Consider the following 27,008-nt stretch of genomic DNA (forward strand, 5'->3'; position numbering starts at 1 on the left):
GTCACCCGCACGAAAACGGCCACGCTCGAAATGGTGTCTTTTATGTGCCACCCGCACAAGCCAGTCCAGGGGCACTGGCAACGATCTCGCTCGAAACTCCTACGGGAGCCAGTCAGGCGGTACTGGCAACGGCCACGCTCAAAATGGTGCATCTCATGTGCCACCCACACAAGAACCAGTCCAGGGGCACTGGCAACGATCTTACTTGGCTTGCCGGGTCTTCTCACGCACAGCACATTTCCAAAGGTCTCGGTCAGTAGTCATCGCCTCGGTGAGGCCCAATGTACGAAGGTCTTGCCTCACCACCTCAGCCCAGGTCTTCCTGGGCCTACCTCTTCCACGGGTTCCCTCAACTGTTAGGGTGTGGCACTTTTTCACGCAGCTCTCCTCATCCATTCTCACCACATGTCCATACCAGCGCAATCGTCTCTCTTGCACACCACAACTGATGCTTCTAATGTTCAGCTTTTCTCTCAAGATACTTACACTCTGACAGGTATTCACATTGACATTACACATCCAACGGAGCATACTGGCTTCATTCCTTGCGAGCTTACGTATGTCCTCAGCAGTTACAGCCCATGTTTCACTGCCATGTAGCATGGCTGTTCGTACGCATGCGTCATACAGTCTGCCTTTTACTCTGAGTGAGAGTCCCTTTGTCGCCAACAGGGGTAAGAGCTCTCTAAACTTTGCCCAGGCTATTCTTATTCTAGCAGCTACACTTTCAGCGCACCCACCCCCACTACTAACTTGGTCGCCCAGATAGCGGAAGCTATCGACTACCTCTAGTTTTTCACCCTGGAATGAGATAGAAGTTGTTTCCTGTTTGTTTACAGTCTTTATTGCACATGAACATCTGCCACAAACAAAAACTAACTTGCTAGTTAACCTGCCTTTGATGTTGCTGCACCTCTTATGTGTCCATAGCTTGCACCGGGTACATCTTATAGAGTTACTACCTACTCCTTTTCTACGATAAAGAAAAACAAACATTTATAACAAACACACAAATAGAATAATGGCATGTAGAAAAATTAATGTCAGAGCATGCTCATGAGCGAACAGCGTTTGTGAAGTAAGAAGGGTCATTGAAGGTAATATATTGTTAACAGCAATCAGGAAAATGAAGCAAAATATCAATGAAATACTTGCAAGGAAGTCCGATTGCTAACGGCTACAGTTTGGCATTGAAGTGACAATTGCAGTAGAGGAATAACTACTGTAGGGCTACTTTGTTGAGGACATTTTTCGTTTTGCCTCCTGGAGTATAGATGAAGAAGTTAACAACTGACATAGAGCTGTCCATGTGAAAAGTACGATGTTCGAATGTCCCATCCGACAACTTTCAGCAACTGACCTTGTGATTTGTTAATTGAGATGGTGAAGCTGAATTTGAGAGGGAACTGAAGTCTCTGCATAGGTTAGGAGCAGTCTGTTGGGGTTAGCAGAAGTTTTGGTATGAAAATGGTGTCATTTTTGCTGTATCCCATGTTAATTTGGGCTTCAATAATGTGGTCCATTATTTGTTTGACCACAAGGAGAGTTCCATTGCATGCATAGTGTGAGTGTGTTTAGATTGCATAGGAGGGCAACCGACTTTTAAGTGAAGTTCTTGGGGAGAGAGTCCTGGAAGATCTTAGCAGTTGAGAAATTCTGTTGAAAAATATGTAACCTGAGCAAGGTTGGTAATGGCGTCAACTTATTTGTAACGTGCTTGAGAAGGTAGCTGGCTGAGTAAGTCGTAGTTAAGAGTGTTGACAGCTGCATTTGTAGGTGCAAGAACAACCTTGTCACAAAGCCAATCTGATTTAATATAAGATTTGGGTTAACGGCAGAACATAAGTCATCAGGGCTGGAGACAGTGTGGCCAACGGTGGTAGTATCAATGTGTCCATTTGTCAGCGTAATTTGTCCATTGCTGATTTTAAGGAGTGATCTCATGTTGGTGTTGTTTCAGTTGGACACGCGACCAAAGAGGGATTTTTTAAATCAGACATTAAGTTCATCAATAGGTGTTCATTAGGTATAATAGGCAGAGTTTGTCAAAAATCTCCTGCAAGAAGTAGAGTTACACCTCCAATGATGTTGTTGTTCAATCTAAGGTCTTTCATTGTCGTACCAAGTGCTTTTAGGGAACATTTATGGGACATAGTTGCTTCATCCCAAACAATAAGGTTGCAATTTTTCAAAATTGTTGCTTCGTCCGAAGAATGCATTATGGGGCATGTTGGGTTTTCTTGATGTGCTACATTGAAAGGCAATTTGAAGGTAGAGTGTGTTCTTCATCTGCCGTCAAGAAGAGTCAAGGCTATCCCTGAGGAGGCAATAGCAAGGTCACCATTATGCCACAAGTGCACAAGAAGATTCAGGAGGAATGTTTTTCCAGTTCCACTGGGTGCATCTAAGATGGTTTTGCCAGTAGGTGTGTAAATGCTTATGAGGAGGAAACTATATACGTCAGCTTGATTGGCATTCAGAAGGGGCTCATTGTCTGCAATGTATTGTCTGAGTTTGTGGATGTTGTAGGATGTTTCTCTGAGAATGAGGCCATTGGGACAGGCGTCTTCATTTCTGTCTGGGGTGTTGAGCGAATAAGCATCCAATTGTTGACTTTCAATTGCCATAACCAAGTCTTCCAAGAGAAGCCTTCTGTTGTAAATGGCAGGGGTAGTGGGAGTGTCAACGTTACCTATCATTTGGCAAGTCTGCAGCAAAATGTCATTGCACATTGAGTTTTTGTATTTATTCCAAAGTGAAGGTGTGTCTGTCAGGTTGCAGAAAGCCAGCATTATTGCAAAAAGGTGTTGGAGTTTGTGCAGAGAATGATACAGAAAGGCCTGATCATCTGTATCCAAAAGTCCCTGTTTGGAGCAGGCATCTTTGAAAGTGCTGCATAAGTGGTCATCCACTGTGTAAAGGTCATCGAAGAAGGTTGCTCCCTTAATGACATGAAGTAAGAGCTGCAGATGGTAGCATCTGGAGTTCAAGAGGTGAACTGTGTAGACAAGTCTGATTGTGTCACATTTGTGTATGGCTGGATCCAACTGCGTAGATTTTGCGATGGGGTTGACTTTGTATAGGTGAAAGAAGGTTATGAGAGTGCTTCTTGAATGAGGTTGTCTTCTGTGAAGTAAATTCGCTGCCTATGAACGCTGAGACAAATCATAGGAGGATATTGATATTGTTCATGAATTGGGAATCCTAAGGTTCTCCATGTGGCTTCATTGGTGGATATGCATCATCCAGTTTCAGAAAGATTCACTTCACCATTTGTAAAATCTGTTGATTGTGTAGATTTTATTTGAAAAATGGCTCTGTCTGATCCTTTGGTAATGGACTTGCATACATAATGTATGGATTTGAGAAAATTACAGAATCCTATGTTGATGCATGCATGAAATGTTTTGCAGAGCAGCTTGTAGTGTACAACCCACCAATTGTCAACCACAAAAGTGTAGCAAGGGGCACTAATGTAAAGGAGACAATGAATTTCTGAATGTTACTTCGCAAAGAGTTACTTCCCCTCCTTCATCCACAATAGTCACCGTACAACAGAAATGGAGGTTTTTCTGACCCTAGAAGCCCTATTACTTCATATTACTCCATAAGTGAATAATCTAAAGTGTGTAGAACCATCTGTAGAACGTAAGTGATGTATGTGCCAAGCATGAATGACATCGGATGAAAAATATTGATTTTAAGTGGGATCAAGTAAATGGCCTGTCACACATACACAAACATCTTCCGTGTTATATATTACAGATTACTGAAGACTACCCTAGATAACTAAAGAATAAAGATAAATTTGGTTTGGCGTTTCTTTTTGTTACTGTTTTTTAACAGCTAAAATTTTTTCAGTTCAGTTTTAATTTCACCAATATGCATTACCTTGAAATTGTTGTGTTGATATAAATTTCCATACATATTAATTTTAATAATATTATGTATATATATTTATATGTGTATATGAATATATATATGTATGTAGATGTTAATGCAATTGTTGTATACATATATATATATATATATATACATATATATATATATATATATATATATAGATATATATATATATATACACATATATATACACATATGTATACACACATATACACACACGTATATATATATATATATATATATATATATATATAAAAACACACACACACATACATATATACATACACATATATATCTCACACAATGTAGTATATATAAATACTATATATGTATAATATATATATATATTTGATAGGAATAGAATCCTATTGTAAAAGATTTAGTATTTCAAGAAACACCAAAACACATCAATGGTTTATGCACACACATTGGTCCTAAGAGTGTTTGGGTTGAGATATGAAAAATTGTAGATTTTTGGACCGGTTCAATACGCTCCCTTAAAATAAAAAACAGAAATGAGATTGGCAATGAGATTGATTCCTGACAAGATATTTTAATTTCTCAACTCCACAATGGAAGTTATGCAACAATTTGTTCCATTGGACCAACAATCAATTTATGATTTTTCTAAATGAAATGAATAGAACTTAAAACTGAATAAAACAGTTATGTGACTCACCTCATCATTGCCTTTGTATGGTGTAGAACCTTTCCCTCCAGCTATGCTGATACCTAATCCTTGACCAACGGCTCGTGACACATGCAGAGAAACTTCTTCTTCAGCAACATCCTTTAGTAATGAGCTCTCATTTGCTTCAGACATGGATTCCTGAAAAGAGAAAGTAAGAAGAAAAGAGGAGGAAAAATAATTTAATCTAAGAAATGTAAAACAGTAATTAATTAAAAGAAATTTTTATGCTATTTTTCCCTACATAAACAAGTACAATAATCATAGTTCATAAAATTTTAACTTTCATTCAAACAAGTGCAGTTATTTTTAAAAACTGATATGAGAAAACTGTTCATTCTAGATTTACTAAAGAATTAGATTCTTTCCTTTGAAATTCTGATATTTTAAATTCAAGTTTAAGTATAAATGTGTGAAAAAAAAATGTTACTTTTGTACATAAAATGTATATCTGCATACATGTATATATGCATTTAGAATATAGTAGTAAATTAGGTATCACTTGATACATTAGTAAGAAATTTTATGCTGAATATGTATTCTAATTCTGCTTGATGGGAAGAGAGAACACATATATGTTTCTAAGACTAAATGCTAAGAAGCTTTTGACTTCTTCAGAGGATACCATTAGAATCAGTGGGCATTAAGGGGGTGAATATCCTTATCCAAATGTAAAGTATTTGACAATGATCAGTGAAAGAATTTTAGAGAGGGCTTCAATAAAGAAGATTAGTGTGTGTGCATGCATGTCTTTATATATTGCTTTGTGTGTGGCAGTGAAAGGGACAAGTATTTTGGTTGGATATTAGAATGAGAACAACTTAATGAATCTCAAGTAGTTTTGTATAGATATGAGTGGGTGAGAGAATTTGAGTGTTCTATGCATGTCAGTAGGTAAATAGCTGGTCTATGAATATATGTGTACTGTATATAGGTATATATAGTGTATATACTGTGTATGAATCCTGGAGTAGAGTTAGAATTGTTGTAGTCAAGAGCAGTTCAGATTATTGCTGGTGGTGAAAATTTGTTTGCTAAAGTTGTAAAAATTCTTACTTTATACATCATTTACATGTTTGTTTTAAGGACCAATGTTTTTATCTATTTATTTTATGTGTGATTGATTATATTGCAGCCTTTCAAGTGCATAGTTAACATTTTAAAAGAGATATATGAATGTGTGAGCATATGTCTATCTCTTACACACTTACAATTCTGGTAATTGGGGAGTGATAGCCAAGTCCATGACATTCAGGTTTTGAAAATAAATGTCAAAAGAAAATCTCTCTTCCCTATGGAGTACTTTACATTCTATTCCAAGATGTTCGTAAAACTGACTATCAGTCAGTCTTAAAAACATGCTGAAATAGTAAACTTAGTTTTGAAAGTAAGGTCTAAGTTACTGATAAAAAGAGCATTATTAACTTAATTCTCTGCAAGGTTAGACAGAATCTTGATAAAGAAATTAGTTACACTTGCTTTTATGTGTTAAAGGATATATGTATCTGTGAATCAATGAAGTAGTTTGGGGAATGATTATTGATCAGTGTCAGCCTAATATTATTGCTGCTACTATATCAAGACTGGAATTTATGTAAAATGTTTACTGATGAAGATGAAGATAATATGAAGCTACCAATCCTGAAATATACCTTGCCAAATAGTTGAATATTCATTCTTCCCAACATCCTGCACCACCTCATGATATATGCCTAAAATAATAGCACTAACAAAAGAAATGCTAATAGTCATCTTAGTAAGATATACATTCTATAGAAGAGATACTTTCCCAGATGTGCTTAGACTAGAACTATTTAAGTTTGCGATCAATGTATTTCAGTAAAGCCAAATTTATTAGAGACAGGAAAACTGAAACAATCATTTGAATCTTTTTATATTGGAAGTGCACCAAACAAAATTTAAAATGCTACAAGGAAGCAACCACTTATTAGGCAAAATACTCTATCAACCTGTAATTAGTGACACGTTCCAAATATCTCAGCCTAAAACTTGGCCTGCTCCTCTAGCTTAGATGTTACTGCTGTTTAGTGCAAATCATGCATCGTATGCAGGTTAGAATGACACTAAAAAAATAAAAACACTATATAGATGTAATCAATAATAATGATGATAATAATCCTTTCTACTGTAGGTACAAGATCTGAAATTTTGGGTAAGGGATTTAGTTGATTACATCAACTCCAGTGCATAACTGGTACTTATTTAAACGATCCTGAAAGGATGAAAGGCAAAGTCGACCTCAGTGGGATTTGAACTCAGAACATAGTGACAGATGAAATACCATTAAGCATTTCACCCAGCATGCTAACGATTCTGCCAGCTTACTACCTTAATAATGATAATAATAATAATAATAATAATAATAATAATAATAATAATAATCCTTTCTACAATGGGCAGAAGACCTGAAATTTAGGGAGAGGGCGTTAGTTAATTACTCATCGACCAGCGCTCAACTGGTACTTATTTTATCAACCTTGATAAAATAATGATGAAAGGCAGTCAGTAGAATTTAAACTCAGTGCATAAAGCTGGAAGAAATGCTACTAAGCATTTTATCTGACATGCTAATGATTCTGCTAGCTTATTATTATCATTATTATTATTATTGTTCAGTAGTTTTATTTTTATAACGTGCTTTCACTTCACTACCGAGCGCAGCTCTGTGCGCCTTGGGTATGTGCTGTGGTTTGCTGTGGTGCTTTTATGTTTACTGTATTGAAAGTGTTTTGCGTAGAATGTGTGCAGTACCCAGTAGTGCAATTTTCTGTATGTTACATATATTTGTAAGTCCTGGTATTTTTGTTATGTATTTGTCTGAGTATTTTTTAATTATACCTAAGGCACCTACTATGATAGGAATTGTTTCTGTTTTTAGACTCCACATTCGAGTTATCTCTATTTCCAGGTCTTTGTATTTTGAAAGTTTTTCCATTTCTTTTCGAGAAACGTTGTCATCTGCTGGTATTGATACATCAATTAGAAAGCATTTTTTTCTTTCATGATCTTTGACAACTATATCTGGTCTATTTGCCTTAATTTCTCTATCTGTGTGTATTGGCATATCCCAGAGTATGGTTGCTTTCTCGTTTTCTGTGACCTTTTCTGGCGTGTGTTTATACCATCTTTTTTCTGTTGTTATTCCATAGTGTTGGCATAGCTTCCAGTGTATATAGGTCCCAGCTCTGTCGTGTCTGTGAATATATTCCTTCTTAGCCAGGACTGGGCAGCCAGAGATAATATGATTTATTGTTTCTTGTCGATCTCCACATATTCTACAGTTACTTGTTATATTTCTTTTCATTATGTGTTTTTGGTAATTTCTGGTGGGGAGGCTCTGGTCTTGTGCAGCAATTAAAAATCCTTCAGTCTCTGCTTTGAGTCCTGAGCTTCTCAGCCATTGCTGGGATTTTTCTCTGTCTATTTCTTTCGCATTTAGTTTAGCCCAGTATTTACCATGTAGGGGCTTTTCTTGCCATCGTTTTATCATGGTCCGTTGCTGTTCTAGTTTTAGTTTATTATTATTATTATTATTATTAAAGTAGCAAGCTGGCAGAATCATTCGCATTCCAGGGAAGATGCTTAGTGACATTTCATCCATCTTTATGTTCTGACTTCAAATTCCACTAAGGTTGACTTTGCCTTTCATCCTTTTGGGGTTGATAAATTAAGTATCAGTGAAACACTGGGGTTGATTTAATCAACTAGTCCCTTCCCAACAAATTTCAGGCTTTATGCCTTTTGTAGAAAAGATTATTATTATTATTATTATTATTAATATCATTATTATTATTCAAGCATCAAGCTGGCAGAATCATTGGCATGCTGGATGAAATGCTTAGTAGCATTTCACCCATCACTACGTTCTGAGTTCAAATTCTGCAGGGGTCGACTCTGCCTTTCATCCTTTCAGGGTTGATAAATACCAGTGAAACATGGGCTGATGTAATTGACTAGTCCTCTTCTACAAAATTTCAGGCTTGTGCCTACAGTACAAAGGATAATTATTATTATTGAAGGTGGTGAGCTGGCAGAATCATTAGCATGCTGGGCAAAATGCTTAGCGACATTTTGTCTGTCCTTATGTTCTGAGTTCAAATTCCGCTGAGATCAACTTTGCCTTTCATTCTTTCAGGGTTGATAAATTAAGTACCAGTGAAACACTGACGTCAATGTAATCGACTAGTCCCCTGCCCCCCAAATTTCAGGCCTTGTGCCTTTAGTAGAAAAGACTATTATTATTAACACTAAAATGCAATAATATTGCAAAGTATGAAAATTTTATACACTGGGACAAGGACAGTTGCTTGGGATAGTACCATGCAAAGATTTAATTTAACAGATTGGAGGACAACAGAAGATTAAAGTGAATACTTTTCAGTGGTTTATATGTTAAAGAATTATTGGGAAGAAAATGCAATCTAAAAATTATTTATTTTTATCATTTTTAATGCCACAGCGAAAAATAAACATTTTAGTTGCTGAACAGATGTTAAAAAATTACGCATTGATCTAGAAAAGCAACCTAATCTGAGGTTTAAACTGAACAATTAATAGAGGAAGGCAGTGTTAATATATAAACCATGAAGTAGACAGATATGCACACACACACACATGCATTAAAAGAAAAGATGTATATTATGCATACAAAAAAGAAAAAAATTCACTCATTTAAATTATTCAGATTGTTTAAGTAAGATTTGTGAAAGACAAGAACAAAAGCAATGAGTGGCAAGAAATGTGCAATAAAATGAAAAGAAAAAAAATGAAAGAAAGAAAAAAGACAATTACTTAAAATTAACTAGTTTAAAAACATTAGGAATAAAAGAACAAAACCATAAAAACTAAATAAATGAACAGAAAGCTACGGTTTAATGGCTATTAAATTATTTTCAGTTTAAGTGTTTATGTGATTTACTTATAATTTACCTCAACTACTTTTTTCATTTAGTTTATTAATTGACTATGGTTAATAGTTCAATGACAACAATAAATGTTCACGCAGAAGAAATTGTTAGTGATGGGTGGAGGTTAAGGAAAGAGAACAAAAAAAATGGTTGTGTAGTGAAAAATGTATAAGTTAGATTTTGGGCTGCTAAACTTTACTCCACAAACAACAATTTTATAGAAATATATACAAAGAGGTACTTGCATGTGATAGCACTGTATAATAAATGAAGTTAATAAAACAAAAGCATGCCTGGTTATTAGAATGTTTTAATAGAAGGGGTTTTTTGTGAGAGAGAGACAGAAGGAAAAGCTAAATACTAGAGAAGATTCTAGAAACATTCTCAAAATTTGCTTAATTACTAGGAGTTACCTGGACTAGATACATTTTAGGTTAGTTTTTTTGAAAGGCAGTGAAACTGAATCAACACTTATACATCGAAGGTAATGATTTCATCCTCATTTACTTTGCAAAGGATAAACCATGAAGTTGACACCCAACAACAGTTTTAGAATTTGAAATAATCATCTCAACTGCATAAAATCTTTAACTTCTCATTAAAAAATAAAATATGATTGTTGGATCAATCTGCATATATCATGAAATCTAACACTGTTTCTTCACTATCAAACATGGTGTAGAAGTGACAACTCTAACTTAGCTAGTTGAACAAAGTAAATTTGCTTGTTGAAGTAGTGTGTCAACTGGAAAACATTTTAATTGTTAAGCTTTGAATCATTTGTAAAAGCTGTATTTATTAACATTGCTGTAACAATAACTTTAAGATATTTTGTCTACAGATCAATGAGGAAAGACTAGGGTTCAAAATATGTACAAAAAAAAAAAAAGATCCAAAGTAATGTAAACGAAAGTAATGTAAACAAAAAAGTTCTATAAACTCTAGGCATCTTTACATAAATTGTCTTCCTAACCATTTGAAATAGGTACCAAGTTTTCTTGGAATTTTATCTGATATAAACTGATAATCCATTCATAGGGAAATTGACTTATATGTTTAGAGCCATAAAACTAAAGCTAAACATCAGATCTTACACCCACTTCTTAGAGAATAAGGGACACACTGACATTACAGTTTGACTAGTGGCAGATTACCTAAAATGAGCTTTGAACACATGTAGTTTGTCCACACATTCACTACAAGTATGCTGAATGAGTGTGTGCATGACTAGTCCTTGTAGTATTTTTTCTATGAGTCTAAAGAACATTAGATATAATCCCACACAGTGCCTAAGTTGGGCGCACCTTAATTTGGCATGAATGTTATCAATACTGATTTACAGACAGGTTTCTTTTTCACATGTAGTTCTTCATTTAGTATTGAGTTTTGACCATTTCTAAGATATCTAAATTTAGATGCCAAAAAAGGTATGTACAAGTAGGCTGCCAGTGAAAATGGTTAAAAAAAGGTATGTACAATTTCATCCTCTACCAATGAAATTGTATCTAATCAATTCAGCCCAGCCCACTTCTCTTGCCTTTTCACATTTATGTAGATCTTACAGAGCAGTGTAAGATGACTAGAAAATGTATGAGGATTAGATATTAAATGAAGTAGAACACAATTTTGGGATGCTTTTTGGATAGAAGCTCTTTAACTTTGTAGAAGATTGATTTTTAAAAATTGCTATAGAATATTTTAAATATACTATTTCATTATAGCATTGTTGGAGAAAGACATTGATTGAAAGGTGAGAAAATTCATGAAATATTGGGAATGTAGATTTTCTTTCGAGAAGTTGAACGTCCATACATCTACTGCATTTTAACTTGATAGTTTATCATTCATCTATGAACTGGATGTGGAATAGTTTATATATTCAATATCGTAAACTGGGAGAATTAAATTAACTTGCTTGAGAGTACCAATTCAAAGCTAGGGTAGATTTTAACGTAACACATAATAATTCGTATATTATTTACCAAGTTTCTCAAAAGTCTGTATAGATTTAAAATATTTTTAAATGCCCTCATGCACAAGCTATACAAGCTAAGAGAGTTTTCTTCTAAAAATCACACAAACACACACACACATATATTTATGTTTCATAATATAAGTAGTATTGAAACTGTCTAGCATTTCAAGAAAGGTGCATTGGAACGATGTTTCTTGCCTTCTATAGACACACAAGCAATCTAAAATTATAGAAGATACTAAAGTGAACAATTCTGATGTTGATGCTTTTCAAAGGTAATTAGCAATGTAAATGAAGAAACAAGAATTCACATAAGATAGCAGACTCAGCTTACTATAAGTCAACTTTCTACATCAATACTCACTATTGAAGAGATCATCTTGTAGTTACTGTCAGTTGTATAAACATACACCGAGAACTCTGAATGTAACCTATCTAAACTTTATTGCATAATACTATTTACAGTGAGAGTATATAAGCTGTTATGCACACATTGTGTGTTTCTGTATGTGATATGTAGGAAAACTTTTAACAGAAAAATAGGTACACCTCATCAAGTAGAAAGATATACAATCTGATGCACAGTAACTAGAATTTCAAAGTCATACTTAAATGTATATAAACTAAGTATAAGTTCAATACATGTGTCTATAAAATAGATTTTTTTAAAATTCTTGGGCACCCACCCATCCTTGGATTGTAAAAATTGTTGTTTATTTTGAAGGGATTCTAAAAGCTATTAGATTGCGATGTATGAAGATCCTCAAAGTCATCAACAACATTGTTAAAAAAACAAATTAAAGCTAAGATGAGGAAATGTGTACATGTTTAAAATGTTTTGAAAATCTGTTTAGTTTTGTGTGTTTCATTAACCTTTCAAATTTACCCTATTTATACTCTAGATAATGAAAGAAATTTCAGAGAGGGAGAAGGGTTTAGTAGAGTCACAGACATGCTCTTGACTTGGAATTAATTTGGTAGGTCATAAACAATACTGCAAATAAAAGTATAAAATGATGAAAATCATAAATTTCTTTGCAGTAGAAATAATTTCTAGAACAACATATTTTAGCCATATCTGAATGGAAGTTGGATGTAGTCATGGGATGGAATATAATCGAGGGAAATAAACATGTGCAGGAACAAGATAATTGATAGGGAAAGGTGGTTCAGCACCAACCCTTTACTTTTGAGTAGCAGTGGTAGTAGCAATAGTGATGGTAGTAATAGCGATGGTAGTAAGTAAGGTTGCACAACTTCCTGTTGTCTTCGACATAAGCACCCCCAGCCTAATGGTAGCTCCTGCCTACCTTAAGGATGGATTTCTCCTCCATTTTTTCCATTTTGGCAGTTGCAGCTGCCTGGGCTAGGATTTCGCGCACCTGATCAGCTTCATCTTTCGAGGACATCACGTTGATACGCTTGTTCTTTAAGTGGTGTGGCGTGTCCCGGCGGCGTAGTTTATTTTCTTTCTCAGGCTGCTCCTCAATTTCAGGGGGGAAAATGACACGCCTGCGGTGGGGATCTACCTGCTGTACAAAATAACAGAACAGTGAATACTAACTCGACAGGTAGCTACCGGTGATTACGGCCCTCTTTAAGTACTATTGCCATTGCACAGGATGAGGACTAAGAAATTAGGATATGATTTCCTAAAAGCGTAAAAGGAATGATAAGAATAGTAATAGTGATAATAATAATTAATGATGATGATGATGATGATGATGATGATGATGATGATGATGATCATGATCATGATGACGACGACGACGGTGATGATAAGGATGATGATGATAAATAGATGAAAATAAATTTAGAACCACCTGTCTTTTCTCAATTTGCTAGAAATTTGGTTTCCAATGGTCAGAACAATCTTCAAGTAACCATATTAAACTGAAGTCAGATGACTTCAATTTAGACAGTGAAAGAATAGTTTAAATTAATAATGTTAATGTTTATAGGCTCTTTAAGAATGTTCAGATTTCCTGAAATAATTAGGCAATGAAGAACTCTTGATACTGTAAAATTCAAATAAAAACATTTTGCTATGAAGTTGTTTAAAAAAATTTTAAGGTGTATCTCCAGTTAAATAACTATCTGCACCCACTTATCAATCCTAGATTAATAAACAAATTTATTAAGATATTGTTAAATTCCAAGGGAAGAATAGTGTATAAAACAAGATTTGAAAGGAGAAGAGGAAAAAAAAAAACTCAAGAGAAATAAGCCGTTTATAATTGACTGAATGCAAATGAAGATAATGACTGGAGAGAACTCCATGTGAAAAACAAAAATCCTACAATTTCTAACACAATTAAGTCATATGAAACAACTATGTGAAACAAGATACACTGAAGAAAGAGAATTACAGTTTTCTTGTCTGATCTGTTTGCTTTTAGAGATAGTTGAAGGTGTCACAAAGTAGTGTATATATGTTAGTGCTTCATGCATTTTAGCATTTAGTATTACAATTAGATTTCTGAAAGGGACAGAGCAAATTACCATTGAACAAAATTAAAACAAACTGGGAAGATCAAGGATATATGTGTGTACATGTGTGCCAAATGGATAACAGAAAGTCTTAAAGAAATCTATTATACAATATGTTTAATTTGCAAAAGGATCTAGTGCTCCTAGTTCATTTGATCATTAATTTCTAATACTAGGTTCAAATGGAAGAGGAGTAAACTTATTTCTAAAAGAATGCTTATCAACCAAGAATATTTTGGTGACCATTTTTCTATAAAATATTTAAAAAATTAAATATAAACAACAAAAAAAATCATAATTGAAAGATCTGACAGATTTTATCCCATAATGGGTGAATGCAACAGACATGCTAGGGGAGATGGTGCACTAACTACTCTTAAGAAGTGACATCACAAATGCACTAAAACAGTAGAATGGTAAAGCTAACAAAGACAAAAAAAGAAAAACCCTGAAAACAAAAAATAAATAAATACACCCACCCACCCAAAATAAACAACAACAAAAATTTCCCTATGGACATGTATGTAAGTACTTACCCAAAAATATCATTGCACAAATTTAGCAACAAAGGAATTTAATGTAATTTATTTTCTTATTCTCTGCAGATTTTGCAGATAAAAAATTAAAATAAGGAAAACTGCTTCCACATGATCATTAGGAAATAAATTTTGATCAAAGGATAGAAATAAAGCAGAAGATGGAACTTACAAGAATTTCCAAAAGAACACTAAGATAAAATATTTTTCATGGGGAACTTTATTGCTGGGTGAATTTACTATATCTTTTGGAACTTCTAAAACTTGGCAGCCTAACTATAAATATTACTAATAGCTCCATACTACATATATATTAATAAAATACTGTTCCTCAGAGCAAGCTGGTCTTGTGCCTCCTTCACTCAGGCACTCCTGATCCACTTGTCTTTCCATCTAATATAACCCTTGTTGTGTTCAACTTCCAGGTCCCAAACTAATCACTATTCCTAGTCATACCCCACTTATGCATCAGTCCCCTGGAACTTGACTTTGCAACCATTTAAATGGAACATTAACAGCATCATGATCACTAGTCTAGGAGAACCTGCAAAAGTCATGGATTGCAAGTCCTCCAAGAATTCTTTCAGATTCAGGATAAAAGAAAATGTATAAAAACATTTTTTTTCAAAGCTGCCTTTTCAAATTAGAAACATTCTTGTATATCATTCAATATCAGAACATTTTCTAGGTAGTGATAAGATAAAAGAAAACTGTTTGTTTATTACATTCTTGCTACAATCTATAAAAGTATCTTTAGAGAATAAAAGAAAATCTTATAAAAAATTCTGGATTACTGTTTAATAGGGATCAACTATTTCCCTTGCTATATAGATTTTTCAGCTTATTTATTATTTCATCACAACCTAAGTAACTGAAATAGCCAAGAATCACAAATAAATTTTTCAAAACCACAGAAAGAAAATTAAAATCAGTTTTCAGTTAAAAATTTGAAAATTGGATGAGTTAATCAAATTGTAGAGTAAAAAAAAAAAAGGCAAAAACCTTAATGACAGGAATTTTCAATTCAAATAGAGTTATAATTACTAAATATTTCCAATATATTTCGAAATTTGTATAATTCCCCTGGAGTTAAACACACAAATATAAACTAATTAATTGAATCTATTGGTGAAAGTCAATATCCATTATCTGAAGATTGAAACCCTTTAGGAAATGTACTTTAGTAGAAAATCAAAGAGACAGCAAAATGAATACCTAATGTGTTTATCAATTTTAATGAATTAATCAAACAATAATAATTTTTTACACTGGTACAAAGTCACAAAGGTATTTATCTTATGAATCTTAGATAAGCGAAAGGTGAAGTCAATCTCCAAATAGGGTAGAACTTTAAATATAAAAGAATGAACTAAATGCAAACAATTTTGCTCTGTGTCCTACCAATTCTACCAACCACTACTTTTCTGAACACAAAAATATTGAGAATAATGACATACCAAATTATATAATTCTAAATAATCTTCTGAAAATGGAAATTATTTACTATATAAAGTAATTTCCTCTGCCATAAAAAATTCAAGAAACTGGAAGATTCACAAGTTATGACTGTTGCTATTAGACTTTTCAATGTTAGTTTCATGACTTGATAGAATGAGTTATTTTGAAAAGTTATCTAGCATCCAGGTACTTGATATGAAAAAACAATAATACTGTGAATGCAAAGGAAATGTAAACAAGTGTCTTACATAATAATACTTATGAATTATTTACAATTGTTTAATTTGTCTTTTTTAGCTAGTTTCATAACTAAGTTATTACATTCAAATAGAAACCTTAATGGAAGGGTCAAAAAGGAATCAAAATAGTGCAAGACTGAATGTTCTGATGAAAATACATCAAAAGTTTACAGGGTTTTCATGCCAAGTTCAGTGAGAAAGAGCCATTATCATTCATTTGTTTATTTGTTTATTATTATTATTAAACTTACCTTATTGGATTAAAGAAACCAACCAAAAGTTAACTAAATTCAACAATTTCATTTTCTGAACACCCTTGCACGACCAAAGAATCATGCTATACCATGCAGACATAGAGCCTTATAAATTGGATGTCATTGTCACAGAGCCAGATTACTGAGAAAGAAAAACATGATTAGAGGAACTATCCCAGCATTCAAAAAGGGACAGAGGTTAGTATAATAGAAATCGTGCTGCAAAAAGTTATGGACTACTAAGCCTAGATTGTACAACACCAATAACAGCACTACAGAGAAGACTTTGTAACAATTTTCAGTTACTAATGAAAATGAATAGATAGTATTATATACTACTAAAAAATAATTTTACTATATTTCCAGAGTAAAGCATTAATAATTATTATAAACAGAACAATAAAATCCAAATGATATTACAGTAAATAAATTACCTTTATCTCTATTACTCTAAAGAAACCCAAAATTAAAATTACTGCATGATTGAGTTGCTTAAGATAATATTGGATAAAATTCTTACCAATAATCATTTATAAGCCAAATTCTGAAACACTAGCTTGAGGCATTTTTTAAAGAACAATACCATAACTTAACATTAGTTTTGAATGGTTACTAACATTTACTTCTAAATTTTTATGATGATGATGATGATGATGATAATGATGATGATGATGATGATAATTCCTTCTAATTTGGCACAAGGCCTGCAATTTGAAGGGGAGTAAGTCATTTACATTGACTCCAGTAATTGACTGGTACTTTATTTTATCAACCCTGAAAGGATGAAAGGCAAAGTTGACCTCAGTGGGATTTGAGCTCAAAACATAAATAACTGGAAAGAAATACCATAAGGTATTGTGTTTGATACTTTAAGGATTCTGCTAATCAATATGTCAATGTTGGCTTTGATGATAACTTTCTACAGATGCATGAGACCTGAGAATTTTTATGGAAGGTAGTTGGAGTGTAATATTCACGGTGTTTCCAACACAGCAATACAAATAAAGTGAAATGTTTCTAACCAGAACTCAAAAGTGAGATACAGACTTGGTTTGCAGAGAACATAACTTTACTCTCTGTTGTTGTTGTTGTTCAACAACAACAACGTCGCCACATTAACACAAAGTCACAAAATTGAAATGGAATAGTGCAGTCAATTAATTACGCTCAGTAGTTAATAGTTCTTTCTTAATCCTGGAGAGATTAAAAGTAACATCAATCTTAGAATGATTTGAACTTGGATTGTAGAGGGACAAAACTAAAAACTGTAAGAAATTTAATTTAATTCATTACTATTTCTCCTGCTTTATTAGTTTTAGTACATTACTGAATTTAGTTTTATCAACACTGAAGCAGTGAAATTAAATATGATCTCAAGCAGGATTTGAACAAAGAATAGCTAAATACCAGATATATATGTATATTGTTGATATAACCACTCGGTAAATAAAAAGACTTAATAGAAAGAATGGATGGCAGGTCCAAATACTTATTCTCTCCTACAAATCTAACCCACAAACAGTTTTTCATCCATCAGTTACAATAGTTGCAAGGCTTATATTTTCACAACATAATCAGTCAAAGAACTGTTACCAATTCAAGAAATTAAAAGCAAAAAATAATGGAATAATATAAATCTAGGCTTTACAGAAAAAAACAAAACTAATAAGTTACTTTAAAATGTTGGTCTTCAAGTGTGGCTATACAATTACCAGATAAGCTCATTCTTCTCCTTATAAATTTGTGACTTTGTGTTTAAGCAAGAAGTCAATGTAGAAAACAAACAAACAAACAAGCAGTGTCAAAATTTTAGCTTTGTTTTCTCAAAATGGTACCATTTTCAAAACTACAAAATTTTTATTGAATGGGATTAAATAAGCTACAGATTTAATTATCAACAAAGAAGAAGAATGAAACAAAAGAAATTATTTGTAACAAAACAATATTATATAATTGAAGATAAATACATGTAAGCAATACTTTAAATAGTTTACAGAAATACTAAGTTTGTCCCATCAGCTAAGATTATTAAATCAATAACATGAGATAGGTTTACCATGGTGGTAAACAGTAACTAGCTTATGATCTACGCTGTTATTTGCATTGTATATCCCCTCTCTTTCAGTTTTACATTGTTTCATGTTAGCATGGGTGAGATGGTTTTATTTGGAGCAATTCTTTTGTAACTGGATCCTTTACTATTGCTAATCATTCATCTGTGAAATAGAAGTGGAACTTATTGTTAACCAGACAAACTAAAACAAGCAGAGCTTTACATCTAGCTTTGAAGTACAATACTATGGCCTTTGAAAAATTTGAACCCATACAAAAACATACACAAATAGTCTAGGCAGTCATTATACTTCACCTACAGTTGTAATTTAAACATGTTCAAGAGGCATATTTTACAAGTACATTTATGTGGAATTGAACTAAATAAACTTTATTTTAACTTACGAGTTTTACAAGTAGAATAGAAGAAGTTCATAATCTCAATAAATTTGCAATTTTTTTTTACTAGTGCCCACTGAATATATTCATATAGTTTAATCACACCATAGCATCTACTCAAAAAGGGAATGTGAATTTGTTTTCTTAATTAAAAAGTTAATTGAAAATGTTTTAATGAAGAAACAGATGCCATACCTCATCATCAGCATAATCATTTTCTGAATTTCCAATATCACCATTTTCTTGTTCATTTTCAGCAAAACCTCCATCAGATTCTAAATTAGTAGCTGGTCTTTCAACCGAAGAGGAATCTATGTCATCAGAGTCACCTGGTGTTAGCATCTGTGGAGGTTTTCTAATGGCCTCTGGATAAACTAAAGTTTCAGAAAGCAAAAGAGGTTGACATTCCTTCGGTATAGTATCTTCAACTTCTTCTGGCTCAAGTTTGATTAATTCTTCTGGTTCTTCAGGCTTTGTAGACATATATGGCACAGAGACATAACTTTGTTCCCCAACTTGCTTAGATATATTGTTTTCTAGATAATTGGAATAAAGAATTTTTGATCAGCTGATAGTTGAAGGTAGAGGAAATGAACTTCAGTTTATACTTTTCAACAATATTCATTGTTCATATAATGAGGTACCTATGAATTTCTTACCTTAGTCATGGATTTAATTTGACTTCTGAAGTGATGAAATATATCATGTAGACAATTTGAATTAGTCATAGACTACAAACTACTTTCACAACTTTATAACACTCAACAATACTGCCATTAGACTAAATTACCTTATTTATACTATTAAACAGTCACGTGACATGCCCATAGGATTTCAGGAAAGTAATGCAGCATATTAAAACATAAATTATGCAGGGCCTATGATATTGGTTGAATTAATAAACTATTTTCCCAAGATAACAATTTACAGCTCAGTGAACTGCGCCCTTAATCTTTGCCATAGACATTTACATTTTCAGACATTTAAGTGAGCATTGTTTGATTTTTTGGTTAGAATGACAATACCATAATGAAAAATTGACAAAACAACATTAATATTTGTATCCTAGATATTATCCTTAAGTTGTGACTTACCTTTTGGAGGTATGGTATAAGTAGGTTGAGGTAAACTCTTTTTCTCTAAATAACCAGAATCATCAGAAGCTTCTAGCCAGCGTGGATCCCTTTGTGGCATGAAGGATTGGTCCTGTTACAAAAAAGAAAAAGAGAAAAACAAAACAAAAAACATAAAAATGATTTCTCTTATGCATGGATGGAAGCAGAGAGAGGGAGAGAAAGAGGGAGGAGAGAGAGAATGAGTATGCATGTGTGAGTGAGTGCATGTCTCACTTGCTGAGACACAGCCAGCTTCCTAGGGTGAGTGAAGGATAAGAGATGTTATAGTATGACTGAAAGTCTGAGGAGGAAAGTGGCAGGGGCAGTAGCAAAATATCTTCATGTAATACAACACAGACATTTAAATTGATAGGGTTTTCTAAGGATGTGGGCAGTACCTGTCAGCAGTCTTTTGGACTTCTCTGAGACATGGTTCTCTTGGGATGCTGTCTAGATGTTTCTGACATCCCTTTTTTTATCATAACTAGGGCACCTACAATAACAGGAACAGTTCTTGCTTTAAGATGCCACATCTTTTGTATTTCAATTTCCAGGTCCTCATATTTACTTAATTTGTCAAAATCCTTCACAGATATATTTTTGTCAGTGGGAACACTTACATCTATTAGTCTACAAGTATTTTCTTCCCTGTCTTTAATAATTATGTCTGGCTGATAAGCCGGGATTGTTCTATCGATGTTGACTGGAAAATCCCAGAGGATAATGACATTTTTACTTTCAATGACTGACTCAGGATGATGTTCATACCAGTAAGCAGGAGTGCCAATTTTGTAGTGTTTACATGTTTTCCAATGTAAATACTGTCCTACCCTATTGTGGTGATTTTTGTATTTGTTTGGTGTCGGCACAGGACATCCCAAAATGAGATGGTTTATTGTTTCATCAAATTTGTCATAGAATCTGCATTTAAGGTCAGAACCATTTTGAAGAATGTTAGTCAGGTAGTTTCTAGTAAGCAACTTTGATAGTGTGCCGAGAATATGAAACCTTCAGTCTCTGCTTTCAGTCCTGGACTTCTCAGCCACTTGGTCATCATCGTTGTTGTTGGTATTATTATTATTATTATTATTATTATTATTATTATTATTATTATTATTATCATCATCATTGTGGTGGTGGACTATCCCATCCTTTCTTTTCTACTATTTGGAGTCTAATAGCCATGTATTTGTCAGTCTTCAATATATAATCTCATATTAAAAAAAAGCTACATTTTCAGAAAATTCTCCACAAATAATTTTCAGTTTCCAGAATTATCATTTTGCATTTGCAGCTATCACTCATTCAATTAATTATGAAGGCATTAATGTTCTGCCTCAAGACATTTTTGCAATGGAGTCCAGGAACTAATATTTGAGTAGAATGAATAGAAGCTCACAATAAAGGATAACTTTAAGTATCATTCTAGATGTAGCATACACATCCCAACAAATACATTAATCGTGAATCCAAGTACATATGATCAGTATTGTTTGTAATTTTGATGACTTCTGTATTATGAAGATAATCAATCCAGATTCTAAATTCTCTAAAACCAGAAGAAATGCTATTAGAACCCATGTTACCTTTTTGTCCTTTTCATGTGGTATAACATGACCATCAATTTCTTTTTTCAGCAGCTTAGCATGTCTATTCTTCAGTTCGCGGGGATGAGGTGTGCCATGTCGCCTTAGGTGACCCTATGGAGATATAGTAATAGTGAAGTGTTAAGAATTAAGAATATTAAAATAAAATAAAGAAATTGGTTTCTGAACTAAAAGAGAATGGGTTTCTTCACAGCTGAAGTAACCATATCTTGTGGAAGGAGAGCATTATGAGATGAAGATAGAGAAATCAGTTGATAATCTATTTTAAAAAGAGTTTTGGGAGTTAAGCTTTTTTACCAGCTGGTATATATATATATATATATATATATATATATATATATATATATATAAAAGAAGTGTGTATAATTATGAATAAATCACAATTATAATGGAGAGGGTTGCAAAAACCCTTTCATGTCTAGAAATAGCAGTCATAATTATACACACTTCCTTTATGAGATTTATGATTACATATTTGGCCATTGATATATTCATAAATAATTACGAATTGTTTATGATATATCCTTCATGATGTATTTTTACATTCCTTTTTAATTATGTATATATATATATATATATGTACACGAGAGAAAGAAGTTTCTGAGGGATGCAATTTGGGAGAGATAAGTTTCAATTATGCAGTTTATTTTGTAGAGCAACAGGTTTCATGGTTGGAAATAGGTTGGGGTACAGTTGTATAAACAAAAACCTTGTCCATCTTCAGGACAGTGAATTAAAGATCAAAACTACAAATATAGCAGATTTGAGCATATAGGATGAAATCAGTGGGACCCAAGCCATTTGTTGACATCTATAAAAGTTGAACTAAGCACCATAAGCCAAGAAGTACTTGGTGATTTTGCAGAGCTACTTTTACTGAGAGGAATAAATAAATGCAACCAGCCAATATTACCTACCTACAGCTGAGTAAGCATCAAGAATATAAACTACTGACCATTTTGCTTAGCCCAGTACCTTATAGGCTTGGACAACTATGGCTATGTACAAAGATCAGCAAATTCTGCAGCATCATAGAATGATAGTTAATGCTTCCATAATCTAAAACAGCTCATAAGTAAATACAATCTCTGTTAAGAAATAAGTATTGCAGAGAAATTTCACAGAAGGCTCTACAATTATTCTTTAATTAGTCAAACAAAAACAAATATAAACAAGTACCTTGCCAAATGACAATGAAATGCTTGCAATAAGATGAGCTCAAAATTCATGACTACTTCTACCTATCTTTGTCATGTATATTCACAATTACTATTTAATGAAACTTTTGGCTCAACATGAATGAACCTTAGTGTTTCTCTTGCTCTTAAAAAAGTATTTATCTAGCAATTAGCAAATCTAGACAGTGATTGTTATGTGATTAACTAATTACTCATATACTGGACTTGCTCTTCAAACATCACAGACAAGTCATACCCTCCCACTACTTACCCAAAGGTAGAAAAAAAATCATGCTAATCATGGTTGGATGATCATAAACATATCAGTTTAAAACTGAATTTTAACTGTATCTTAAGCCAACCAGTTTACTTTGATGAATCATCATCATCATTATCTTATAATATTTAAATAAGTGAAAAATTTTAGCAACACAAAATGACATAATATTGTAATACTCTGTTGAAAACAACTAGTTTAGAAAGTTAGTTGAAGGACATAAGATAGTTAGGGGATGTAATTGATAGAAGAGTGATTAGAGTATAGTAGATAGAGCTAATTAAGGAAGTATAATTTGTCAACCATACAAGAATTTTGTTAAGCGAAATAAGAAAAACTAACCTCAGAAGGACTATCTTCATCATCAGAACATTCACTATCTGGAAAATGTACCACACTACCACGGCTACGCTCAGGCCAACTGGATCGACTGTCCTGATCTGTTGCAATGCTTCCACGGAGAAGATTTTCTAAATAAACAAAACAAAAAAATAGTAAAGAGAATATTTCTGTCCTTAAAGAGATTGAATCCAACACTTTTCACAACATTATTTACATTTATGGCTCATTCAATTTGAAGCATTCTCAGAAAATCCATGAAGGCTTGTACATATCACAATGTTCATCATTAAATATGTAAATCTATTGTTTTATTGGTAAAACACCACTGAATGCCATATTAGTTTGGGCAGTATTGGTTCAGCTTGCAACTTTCTCAAAGCATTTAAGTTAAAAATTATTACGGAACAAATGGAGAGAAACAAGTTCATATCATAATGTTGATGTTGTTATTAATGTGAGTGTTGTAATGAAGGTGGTAAACTTTTGATTAAATGATACTTCTGATGTAATTGAGAAAGGCATTTCATGAAAAAAATCAACATTTCAGACTTTTTTACCTCCTTTGTGCTTAGGAAAAACAAAAGAATGTTGTTGATGACTACATGTTAAATTCAATGATGGATCTAATCCATCTTTTACTTTAAGATGACATTGTAGCACCACACTATCATTTGATAGAATTAAGAAATTAAAATAGTTTAAGATAATGATAGATTTTCAAAGTTATTACATTAGCTAAATATTGATGAAATTTACATGTAAAATAGGAATGCTCTCCTTGTAAAAGATTTAAATTTAGTAAATTTAAACAAATTACTTGATCACATAAGAATATAATAGAAATAGAAAAAAGTAGCAAATAGGAATTCTCTCAGACTGTGTAATAATTGGAATTAAATTTTTCCAATCTATGAAATCTTCAAACCAAAATGAGAATTTTCTTATGAATACTGATATATTTATTTACACCATTAGATTTCTCAGATTATAAGATTTAAATCAATGAATTAAGTTAATTTTAAAATGATTACGATACTGATTGTTGAAAGCAAATCCTAAGTTAATTTTAAATGCTGATAATATTGAGGCATTTCTAATATCAAGTACTAGCAGGACCCATGGAAATTCCATGGAATGAAAAAAATTAAGAGTTATTTAAGATAGAAAGGACGTTTTGCATTTTTATTGCATATAAATCTTATTGTTGGCTGCTCAATAAATGACAGAAAAATATACAACAATCTATATAATACTTAATAGACATATCATTTGTTAGTATTTAATTCTATTGAAACTGCAAGATCAATATATAATTGCATATAACTTATTATGCAATATTTTATCATAATTACTTTACATTATATACTATTAATATACACAAAATGATATAGAGAATATATACGCAGGAGTGGCTGTGTTGTAAGTAGCTTGCTTATCAACCACATGGTTCCGGGTTCAGTCCCACTGCGTGGCACCTTGGGCAAGTGTCTTCTACTATAGCCTCGGGCTGACCAAAGCATTGTGAGTGGATTTGGTAGACGGAAACTGAAAGAAGCCTGTTGTATATATGTGTGTATATATGTGTGTGTGTGTGTGTGTGTGTGTGTGTGTGTTTGTCTGTGTTTGTTCCCCCAACATCACCTGTTTATTGTAATGATATTGAAGAGCTTCTTCTCAATATGAGACTGCTGGCATATAATTCACATTTTATTGACAGCTCTAAAAGCAGCTTGAAGTGTGTTTTACTTCACAATAGGAATTTGTATGGCTCAATCCCAATAGGACACTCTATAGAAATGAAAGAGGAGTATGCCAACATCAATATTGTTCTGGAAAGGTTGCAATATAATGTTCATAGATGGGTAATTTGTGTCAGTTTGAAAGTGGTAAACCTTCTAGTGGGCCAGCAAGTAGGTTACATTAAGCACTCTTGTTTTCTGTGCTACTGCAATAGGGCTACAAAGGATCACTGGGTGAAAAAAGAATAACACCCCCACCCACCCAAGAAACAGTCTGATACTAGGTGATAAAGATGTCATTAATGACACTCTAGTTGATAGGAAAAACATTGTTTTCCCCCCCACTGCACATAAAACTTGCTGTGATGAAGCAATTCATCAAAGCTCTTGATCACAATGGAGATTGCTCCAGATATATATGTACAACCTTTCCAAATCTCAGTGACAAGAAGAAGAAGGCAGAACACTCCTCAAGGATCAGCATTTTGTTACAACAATGATGCAGTGGAGGCTAGAACTCGGAATGCCTTCTCTGATGTGGTGTGGAATTTCCTTGGGAACAGGAAAGCTAACAACTATCAAAAGATTGTGGAGGAGCTGCTCTTGAGTTTGCAAGCACTTCGCTGTAGAATGAGCATTAAATTGCACTACTTACACAGTCACTTGAGTGAGTTTCCAAAGAACTGGGTGATGTTAGTGAAGAACAAGGTGAACACTTTCATCAAGATGTAAAAGTAATGCAAGAATGCTACCGAAGCCAATGGGACTCAAAACATGACAGACTACTGTTGGAGCTTGATGAAAGACATTCCAGAAGCTGTGCACAAGAGATCATCAAAAAAGAGGAATCTTTGCAGTAATAAGATGATCAGAATGAATAACCACAATGAACAGAGATTTAGAATTCACTTTGTTATCACCAAGCTTAATTCTTACATGCTAATGTGCATTTACTCCCACAACTTTGAGTTTTGATTCATTAGGTTTAAAAAAAAGACATATGTCCATTAAAAATTGCATCTATGTATATCTAATTTTTCCTTTATGAGCATTAAATAGCTGTTTCTAGCAAAAGTAAAAGAATTTATATCTCAAAAATCTGATGTAATAGACAAAATCTGATCCCAGATTTGGATTCAGCACCCTAAAATTAGCCAAAAGCCATTGATAAACCTTGTGCCAGAAAACTTGTTAACCAGTGATATAGATGAATGAATACAACGATGATGCTAATGGTAGTAATAATAATAATAATGATGCTTTCTTTATTCACCACTAAGGGCTCACATAAAATACTGGGGATGGTACAGGATGATACAATGTGAGCTTACATAAAATGAAGTGGTTAAACAGTAAAAATGTTAAAATAAATTTTAACTATGAAAAATTCCCCAAAAGTGACTTTCTAGGGCAGCTCAAAGAGATCCCACAAAACTATAGTCACTTTGACCATTAGGGCAAGTGCCCTCCCCACATCGTCTTTCAAACTGCCCATTTACTTAGTTTGTTCTGAATTTGTTGTATTGTTTTTATAATTTTTATCTGAATAGGTATGTTATGCAGGGGTATAATGCATTAATTTAGAGTAATGTCTGTACATTTTTTAATGTATTTTTAATAAGTCCTTGTTGTTGTGTTGATGGTCATGTAATTGATGATGCCTTGAGAGAGCTGTTCACGTTGTTAGTCTTGATTGCTATGTTTGTCGGGGGTGTTTGTAATGGTGATGGTGCTTGTAGTGTTAGAGATGTTTGTAATTGTGATGGTGTAGAGTGTGTGATGGTTTGTTGGTTTCTGTATCTCCTCTAACCTCTTCGTTTTCAGTATT

At 33.2% G+C, this 27,008-nt stretch overlaps 1 protein-coding gene across 2 annotated transcripts in view; it reads right to left on the reverse strand.

The window, feature by feature from the left end:
- LOC106871622 (protein scribble homolog) overlaps positions 1 to 27,008 on the reverse strand; it is a 772,291-nt gene that overhangs the window by 418,283 nt on the left and 327,000 nt on the right. For both annotated transcript variants that reach the window (XR_016241095.1, XM_089349239.1), the window contains exons 10-15: positions 23,442 to 23,569; positions 21,624 to 21,737; positions 20,017 to 20,128; positions 19,118 to 19,458; positions 12,805 to 13,026; positions 4,583 to 4,732 (exon numbers count right to left, since the gene is read on the reverse strand). Coding sequence is in view for 1 of the 2 variants with exons in the window: in XM_089349239.1 (XP_089205365.1) it covers positions 4,583 to 4,732; positions 12,805 to 13,026; positions 19,118 to 19,458; positions 20,017 to 20,128; positions 21,624 to 21,737; positions 23,442 to 23,569 (1,067 nt within the window). In the remaining variant the exon portion in view is untranslated. The remainder of the gene's footprint in view (positions 1 to 4,582; positions 4,733 to 12,804; positions 13,027 to 19,117; positions 19,459 to 20,016; positions 20,129 to 21,623; positions 21,738 to 23,441; positions 23,570 to 27,008) is intronic.

This window comes from Octopus bimaculoides, chromosome 3, assembly GCF_046866305.1.
Source record: "Octopus bimaculoides isolate indiv1 chromosome 3, ASM4686630v1, whole genome shotgun sequence".
Taxonomy (NCBI): domain Eukaryota; kingdom Metazoa; phylum Mollusca; class Cephalopoda; order Octopoda; family Octopodidae; genus Octopus; species Octopus bimaculoides.